The sequence below is a fragment of the Mastigoproctus giganteus genome, chromosome 4 (assembly GCF_048544385.1).
Source record: "Mastigoproctus giganteus isolate SK-2022 chromosome 4, ASM4854438v1, whole genome shotgun sequence".
Lineage (NCBI taxonomy): Eukaryota > Metazoa > Arthropoda > Arachnida > Uropygi > Thelyphonidae > Mastigoproctus > Mastigoproctus giganteus.
The window spans coordinates 198,125,621-198,134,969 of NC_143578.1; the positions used below are offsets into that span (position 1 = coordinate 198,125,621).

General features: G+C 38.3%; 1 protein-coding gene across 1 annotated transcript in view; it reads right to left on the minus strand.

The window, feature by feature from the left end:
• Positions 1-5,050, minus strand: part of LOC150087313 (E3 ubiquitin-protein ligase LRSAM1-like) — a 533,929-nt gene extending 528,879 nt beyond the window's left edge. Inside the window, exons 1-2 of the mRNA XM_090372443.1 lie at positions 5,006-5,050; positions 4,813-4,897 (exon numbers count right to left, since the gene is read on the minus strand). Coding sequence (XP_090228569.1) covers positions 4,813-4,897; positions 5,006-5,050 — 130 coding nt within the window. The remainder of the gene's footprint in view (positions 1-4,812; positions 4,898-5,005) is intronic.
• Between the last annotated feature and the right edge of the window lie 4,299 nt (positions 5,051-9,349).

Consider the following 9,349-nt stretch of genomic DNA (forward strand, 5'->3'; position numbering starts at 1 on the left):
CAGAATCCTTGATGAAGTTTATTATTATTATTATGAAAATTATTATTATTATAATTACTTTACTTTCCTTACAATATCACCATTATTATTATCTTTCTATACATTAAAATAATTTTCCTCCTAATGATATTTATTCATCCAATGGGGAAAGAGGGGTGTGCGTTACGTGGTAATATATAACAAATACTAAAATACGAAACAGAAGCTTGTTTTACTGTTGGAAAACAAGCTTCTGTTTTAGCATGATCATGCTTGATGAACCTTGTGCTCGTACTTTGTTTACCTTGCATGGGATGGATGGAATTTATATTACATTAAAGGAGGTAGCAAAGTAAATAAGTAAATCCTTAGCCATAATTATGAAAGTTTTCTTGGATTCAGGGGGGAGGTCCCCATGCACTGAAGATGTGTAAATGTGTCCCCAATTCATAAAGGGGGTCAAAGGTTGACAGGAGTAATTAGACACCTGTTACTTTAACTTCTGTTCCTGAGAAACTAATGAAGTCACTGGTTAAAGGAGCATTGCACAATCATCTAGACAAGACTAGTTATAGTTTTGACATGACATGGGTTTGTTAAGGGGAAGTCTTGTCTGACAAATTTGATCGGATACCATGATGTGGTCACAAAGGAACTGGAAGCAAAAAATAATTTTGATATCATATACTTGGATTTTAGGAAAGCTTTTGATACTGTTGCACATGGAAGACTACTGTACAAACTGGAGCAGTATGGCATTAAGAGTAAGTTGCTACTAAGGATAAAGGGATGGCTCAGTATGAGAAGGCAGAGAGTGGTAGTCAATGGATACTGCTGTTCATTGACAAATGTTATTAGTGGAGTCTCCCAGAGTTCGTTGTTGGGCCCATTTTTGTTTTCGGTATTTATCAATGATATTGATGAAGGTATAACAGGCTGAATGTCCATGTTTGCAGACGATATAAGGTTGGCAGGGTTGACAATGACAGTAGCAACAGTACACTACCGCAACAGGATTTAGAAAAGTTGAGCAGATGGGCTAAGAAGTGGCAACTGAAGTTTAACATACCAACAGTGTGGTACTACACTAAGGGCAGTGGAGAATGAAAAGGATATTGGGGTAATTGTGTAGTCAGATACAAAGTTTTCTGAGCAGTGCAGACAGGATGCATGAGTATCGTATGGTGTCTTGTTAATGATATATAGGAATTTTGCTAGCAGGGATAAGAAGGTGATTGTCCTCTTGTATAATGCAATGGTCAGGCCACACTGAGTACTGCATACAGGTAATAGGGGCTTCATTTTAAGAAGGATGTAGAGCTGCTGGAATGAGTATAGAGAAGAGCAAAGAGATTGGTGAATGGAACAAAAGGTTGCTCTTAAGAAGAAATGCTTAAGTTCTGCAAATTGCAGAGTCTGGAGACTAGGCACCTGCAAGATGATCTGATTGAGGAGTATAAGGCCTGGAATGGTTTGAGCAAGCTTAATGCTGATGGAATTCTTCCTCTTGCTCAGATTGCCCACCTGAGGGCACATAAATTCAAATTGAGGAAAGACAATTGTAGAATAGATGTGCAGAAATTTACCTTTAGCCAGCATGTGGTTGATAGTTGGAACAAACTTCCATTTGTCATAGTTCAGGTCTACAACTTATTTAAGTTCAAGGCAGAACCAGACAACCAATTTGGAGTGAATGGATTGGTAAAATGGGAAGGTTTTTCTTTTTTTGTTTTTTGTTTAGCTGATGCTATATAAACTTGCTTAGTTGCATCATATGCCTCTACTAATGCTAATGCTAGCTTACAAAACGAATAATGCAGAACCAAGTAAGAGAGTTACTATCTCTACTGCCCTTACTATTATTAAAGTCTACTATTCTTCGACAAACAAGATAGTTTGTTGTGGAATAGAAACAAAGGCCAATTTTTCTTTAAGCCAAACCTGGCAAACCAATTAAATTTTTGTTTGATTTAATTGTTTTATTACTTACTAACATAATGTTTTAGTAGCTAACATGTTGCTTTGAGAGTTAAAGAGCTGAACTGAAACACATGATTATGCTCTGGGATAAAATATGTGAACGAAACTTAAATCTCTAAAACATCCATTAGTATAGTGATCTATTTTTGAAATGAAATGTAGCTAGTCATAATGATACAGCAGATGCCTTTGTGTGTGCAAGGAGCAAAGAGCGTGAGGAAATTAAATTTGGCATTTTCTCTATAAATTTGAGTGCATAATGAAAATATTCATTGCCCTTTAAGGAATTAAATCAGGGACTGATTTAATTCCTTAAAGGATATAACTGATAAAGGATATAACTTGAATTATGAAATGATAAAGGATATAACTTGAATTAAATCAGGGACTGAGTTTTTCCATCACTGAGGAAAGTGTCTTACCACCAAAAGCTTCAAAAGTTTTGATACGTCTGCACTACTTTTATTGCATCCAAAATTTAGAAGTTCTAATGTGCATACATTAAAACATGTAAGGAAATATTTTAAATTTCCTTACATGTTTTAATTTTTTTTTTTTTTTTTTGAATTTTTATTGGGATGATCTAAATTCCATGAGTTAATCTCATGCAAGGAAGCAGAAACAGTGGCAAAATTTGCTTATCCCACAATGAGCAGCAATCAGTGTACTACCAGCTGGCAGAAAAAGCAATAAAAGCACTACCAGCTTTTATTTCATAAAAATTTTAGAAATTTTATTTCACACATGTTAACTTGCATGTTAAAATTTTATTATTTGGATAGAAATAAACACTGGTGTGCAAAACTTAAGGACCAGTCTGGTTTTCACCTGTAGCTTCTCATAGGAGTGTCCTGGATATGGGAAAAGCATACCAAAGGAATCTCGTGAGGTACAGAAATGATGAAAGAAACAACACCGACAAAACAACGGAAACAAAACGGTACAGAGGGACTTTATTCAAAAATGACAACATAGCACTTGCTGCCATGATACAGATGCATCACTGCCAAAGATGGAACAGAGGGGACAAGGTGGTCCTCAGTAGGAGATACAGCCACCAATAATGTTGATGCAGGCTTCGCACTGCCTGTCCATATCAAGAACAATGTTGTTGATAAGTTCTTGAAGTAACATCGTCCATTCCTCTGTCAGCGCGATATTTCCTACTGAGGTGGTCCTCAGTAGGAGATATGGCCACTCCTAATGTTCATGCAGGCTTTACACTGCCTATCCATACTTAGAACAATGTTGTTGATAAGTTCTTGTAGTAACATCATCCATTCCTTTGTCAGCGGCATGTTCAGCTGGTGAACATTTTCTGGTGGGTGTGGATGTGCCGTTAGGTGTCTCCCCAGAGCATCCCATATGTGTTCGATGGGATTTAGATTGGAAGGAACGGGCAGGCCAATCCATATGAACAATGTCCTCACTTTCCAAAAGCATATCAACAGCTGCAGTGTGATGGGGTATGGCATTATCATCCATAAACACGAACTCGGGACCAATGGCACCTCGGAACAGATGCATATGGGGAAGGATTACTTCAGTACAGTAGCGTGCACCAGTTACAGTACCACCTTCCAGTATATGGAGTTGTGTACATCCATCCAAGATAACGCCTCCCTCAGACAAGAACACCTTGACTGCCATATCGATCCCTTTCAGTGATGTTTGCACAGTGTTACCATGTGCCAACCTCTCATCAGATTAGCTGACATCCAGAATCGCTGCTGAGACTGAATCTACTGTCATCAGTAAAGAGTACCTTACCCCATGGCACTGCTGTCCAGTCCTTGTGTTCGATGCGCCACTGTAAAGTGTTTCTGATGGGTAGGTGTTAAAGAGACACAGCATACTGGCCGTCGGGCAAACAGTCCACCTTTGTGGAGTCACCTGGCCACAGTAAACCATGATGTCTTGCATTCTGTGCAGCTGGTTTGCAATGGATCCCGCTGTCTGGTGTTGGTCCCTCTTGGCCTATAGGAGTATATAGCAGTCATCATTGGGCATTGTTTTTCATGGCCGACCACCACTGGTCCTTCGAACAGCTGTACCTGTTGTTCTGAAGGCCGACCACGTACATGAGATGATGCTATGGGCGATACCGAACTCTGCAACTACATTCCTCCCACTTTGACCTTCCTCGAGCTTCCCAATTATTCGACCCAGGGTAAAGTCATCCAGATGTTGTACTGGCCATTTCATTGTCTGTAGCACTGTATGAAACCAATTGAACATCTGTAACAATTGTGCTCACCATTTTGCTGAGCACGTAGCAGTTATGTGCAACAGCTCAGCAGTTGCACATAACTGCTGAGCTGTTGCTTTTATCTGTTTATGTGAGCCCTCTCATCACGATTCAAATTTTTGCATGTGCACCAGCTTTATACTGAACGGCCACAGTTATCACAGGCTATTTCATTTGATTTTGTGGTAATAACCTTCAGAAATAGTGTTGGTCCTTAAGTTTTGCACACCAGTCTAGTTGTAAATTTCCTTTCATGTTTTATTTTATTTATTTATTTATTTTTTATTTTTTTTGTAATTTTTACTGGGATGATTTACATGCCATTCAATAGTCTTGTGGGAAAGCAGAAATTGTAGCAGAATTTTCTTATGACACACTGGGCACCACTGTTCACTTCAACTGGCAAAACATTTGCAGAGAAACTGTTTAAGGTCCATTTAATGAAATCTTACTGTAAAATTTCTCTTAGCCACATGGAACTTATTCTTGTAAGATTCTTGAAACTTTTTGGGTATGCCTACATTAGCAATATGATTGAACAATAAATAATTCTACTGGTACTTAAAACTAGGTAAACAATCAGATAAAAAGAAAAGCATATTTACCTTTCAGGTTCAAAGTTTCCAGCTTTGTGAGTTTACTAAAGGAATTTGGTAGTGTTTTTAATCTGTTATCTTGCAAATTTAAAACCTGCAATACATATATAAATATTAAAAAAAAAAAAAAAAAAAAATTGATAATATATAGTTTATTTTAAACAAAGTATATGAATCAGAGCTTTATTTAAGTGGTACATACCATTATAATTTTATGGTCACACACAACTGAAAATTTGGTTTCCATAGCTGTAACCCCCACCCCCCCACATTATATATATTCTTCGCTGTCAACAACAAGTCAATAATCAGTCTTTCACATGAAAACTGGATAACCAAGTAAACATAAGTGGCACACAGCAAAAACAACCAGACTTCTATTATCCTCCAGTGATTTGATTAGAATTAAATTAATTTTAAGATACTAATAAATAATCCAGTATCAAATATCAGTAATAACAAATTATGTAAGAAATGTGTAAAAAATTACGTAGAAAACTTTCAAAATAACTAATAGCCTTTCAAATCATAGAAATTACATAATGCTAATTGTAAAAAACTCATTATCAATAAATTTTTAAGAGTATGAAAATCCACATTATTTATCACAGCTACTATGGAAATATGAGAAAAAGGTATTTCTTAATGTTACGGTGCTGTTCAAGGGACCTCAATGTTAACAGAAATGATATTAACTTAGACAAAAATTAGTGGGTTCCAGGATCCCAGCATCCCTTACATCTAAGTGAAACCACATCTCAAAATTCCAAGAATGTCATGACCAGCACTTCAAATTCATCAAATTTATTTACTATACCCTTAGAATTGGTGTACATGCAAGTATATATGCACCTGTTCTTACTAATAGTTCTTATTCTTACTGTTGGGAATCTATGAGAGCTTAAGAAGTAGGGTAGATGCCCTCAAAGAAATTAATATGAGGGGCCCATCAAGCTCTCAGCTGCCCACATCAATGCCAGAGCTTGCACTTGAACATCACACAACACTGAGGCAACCCCCAAGGCAGAATGCACTGATCCCAAAGGAACTAGTTGTTGTAGGTGACTCTATTGTCAGGGAAATGGGGAACGTATTGTGCAAAAAAGGATGGATAGAACAGAACCAGGGTATGTCTGCCAGTGGCAAAGGTTGATGACATTGTAGGGCAGATATCATCCTTTAAGGGCACAAAGGCTGATATTGTTGCACACGTTGGCAGTAATGATATTAAGAGTAGGAGACAATGCTGAAAAAAAGCCGAGAGTTAGGGTTGAATTTGAAAGTGTCTGCAATTCTGCCCAGACACGATAGGAGGGAGTATATGATGAGAGCCTTGTCGATCAATTCGGCCCTGGAGAGATTGTGTAAGGCTCAAGGGGTAGAATTTTTCTCAGCCTGGTCTGTGCTTGTTAACAGGAGAGACTGCTTCTACAGGGAGGATACACTTAAATAGAAAGGGTGCAAGAATATTTGCTGATGCTATCGAGGCAGAGTTAGGTGGGTCGGCAAACTGCTAGCTTTGGGGGCGATACATGGACTATTAGATTAACAGTAGCTGCTGGCAGAGGTAAAAGTGATTCTTGCACTACTTCTATTAAAATAGAATTGAGCAGCAGCCTGGAAAGCAAGGCAATGAGAATTTCCAGGACTGCTGGGAGAAATAAATACATGGGCTGTGTTAGGGTAACTAAGAGTAGAAACAGGTGCATGTATACTTGCATGTACACCAATGCAAGTATACATGCACAAGAGTTAATAAATTCAATGAGCTTGAAGTGCTAGTCAAGACATAAGCATTGCAGAACTGGAATTTGGGGAGCACAGTGTGTACAGAAAGGATAGACAGGACAGGAAGGGAGGAGGAGGGGTTATGCTGTTAGTTAAGAAACAAATAAAATCTAAGGAAGTGTATCCAATTCATGTTGGTGGACAATGCAATGTTGAGTCTGTTTGGTGTAACATAAGCGCTGGGAAAGGAAAAATGAGAGTAGGTGTGTGTTATAAGCCTAATGAATCTAATGAGTATAATGAGCAATTGTGCAGAGAAATAGGGTGAGCAAGTAAATTGGTGTCTTATAATGGAGGATTTTAATTTCCCGGATATTAATTGGAATGTGTGGGTTAGTCACACACACTAGGAAGGCTTTTGTGGATTTATTATATGATTGTTTTCTACACCAGAATGTGCTGGAGGCAACTAGAGGGAGTAATACTCTTGATCTGATTATCAGCAGTGATTCTTCATGCATCAAGAATCTGCAGATAAAGGAACCACTAGGTGACAGTGATCAGAGTGTGCTGAAGTGGGATTACTCAAAGAGGTAACTACCATCAAGGGTAAAGGGAAGAGTTTACTCAAAGAGGTAACTACCATCAAGGGTAAAGGGAAGGGTTTTTGCTTTCATAAAGGTGACTACGGTGGTCTGAGACAGTATTTAAATTCTATACAGTGGAACCAACTGATGATGTTACCAACAGCAAATTCAAAATGGGAAGCAGTCAAAGAATTAATCTTGAAAGCTACTAGGCTTTTCATACCAACAAAGAAATATTGTTCAAGATTTAGGCCTAAATGGAGGTCAGATGAACTAATTAGACATGAGATGGAGAAGAAAAATGCATGGGATACATATAAATTAACATGTGATACAGAAGCCTATGACAGATATAAGCTGATCTGTAACCAAGTTACAAAGGAGGTTACGCAGGCGAGAGCAGATTACGAGAAATCTTTGGCAAAGGATGCAAAGAAAAACAGGAAAAAGTTCTTTACTTGTGTAAACTCTAGAAGGAAAGGTTGAATCAGATTGGTCCACTTGATATCGATGTTTCAACTGCTGATGATCCTGCTCAAGTAGCTAACAAACTAAATGAATATTTTGCATCGACATTCACATGAGGAGTTATTCAGGGAGAGGAATGCCAGAGATGTATTCAACTCTGGCTGTAAGCTAGATAATCTTGTAATAACTGAGAGTAAAGTGGGGGAGAAATTGTTGAAGATAAAGGCACCTGAAGATAAACAAAAGAAAGGCACCTGGGAGGGGGGGATGGAATCTATCCAGTTATATTAAAGGAGGCGGCAAAGGAAGTAAGCAAAACCTTACTGGATATTTGCAAAAGTGACCCCAATCCAGACAGGAGGAGGATCAAAGGGAGACACAGATAATTACAAACCTGTTAGTTTAACTTCTGTTCCAGGGAAATTCATAGAGGCACTGGTTAAAGAAGCAATGCAAGATCATCTAGACAAGACTTCAGTTATAGCTCGGAAACAGCATGAGTTTGTTAAGGGGAAGCCTTGCTTGACCAATTTGATTGGATACTATGATGCAGACACAAAAGAACTGGATGCAAAGAATAACTTTGATATCATATATTTCGATCTTAGAAAAGCCTTTGATACTGTTGCACATGAAAGACTGCTGCACAAATTGGAGAAGTGTGGCATTGGAGGTAAATTGCTGCTATGGATAAAGGGATGGTTGAGTGGGAGAAGACAGAGAGTGGTAATCAATGGACACTGCTCTTCATGGACTAATGTTATTAATGGAGTCCTTCAGGGTTCAGTGTTGGGTCCATTGCTGTTTTCTGTATTTACAAATGATATTGATGATGGTATATCAGTCTTAATGTCCAAGTTTGCAGATGATACGTAGGTTGGCAGGGATGTTAATGACAGTACACTGCTGCAACAGGATCTAGAAAAGTTGAGCAGATGGACTGAGAGGTGCCAAATGAAGTTTTACATTAACAAATGTAAACTACTACATATGGAAAGCATTGATACGTTAATCCCAGAGTAAAGTATCAACTCTGTGGTACCACACCGACAGTGGTAGAGAATGAAAGGGACCTGGAGGTAATTGTGTAGGCAGATATGAAGTTTTCTGAGCAGTGCAGACAGTCTGCAAGAGTAGCTTGTGGTGTCTTGTCAATGATATACAGGAATGTTTCTAATAGGGATCAGGAGGTGATATCCCCTTGTATAAGGCAATGATCAGACCACACCTTGAGTACTGTATACAAGTCTGGAAACCTCATTTTAAGAGGTGTTGGAATGAGTACAGAGAAGGGTAACAAGATTAGTGAATGGAACAAAAGGTTGCTCTTACGAAGAAAGGCATTACAGTGTCTGGAGACTAGACACCTGCGAGGTGATCTGATTGAGGGGTATAAAGCCTTGAATGGTTTGAGCATGTTCAATGGAGATAGGATTCTTCCTCTTGCTCAGAATAATTGCCTGAGAGGACATAAATTAAAACTGAGGAAAGACGGTTGTAGGATTGATGTGCAGAAATTTGCCTTTAGCCAGCGGGTGGTTGATTGATTGATGGAACAAACTTCCATCTGTCGTGGAAGTTGATAGCTTAAATAAATTCAAGGCAGAACTTGACAAACCTTTGGAGTGAGTGGATGGGTGAAATAAGGATTTTTTTTTTTTTTTTTTTTTTTAGCTGATGCTATATAAGCTTGCTTTCTTGCATCACGTGCCCTTGCTATTGGTAATGGTAATTACTGGAGTCCCACAGGATTCGGTGTTGGG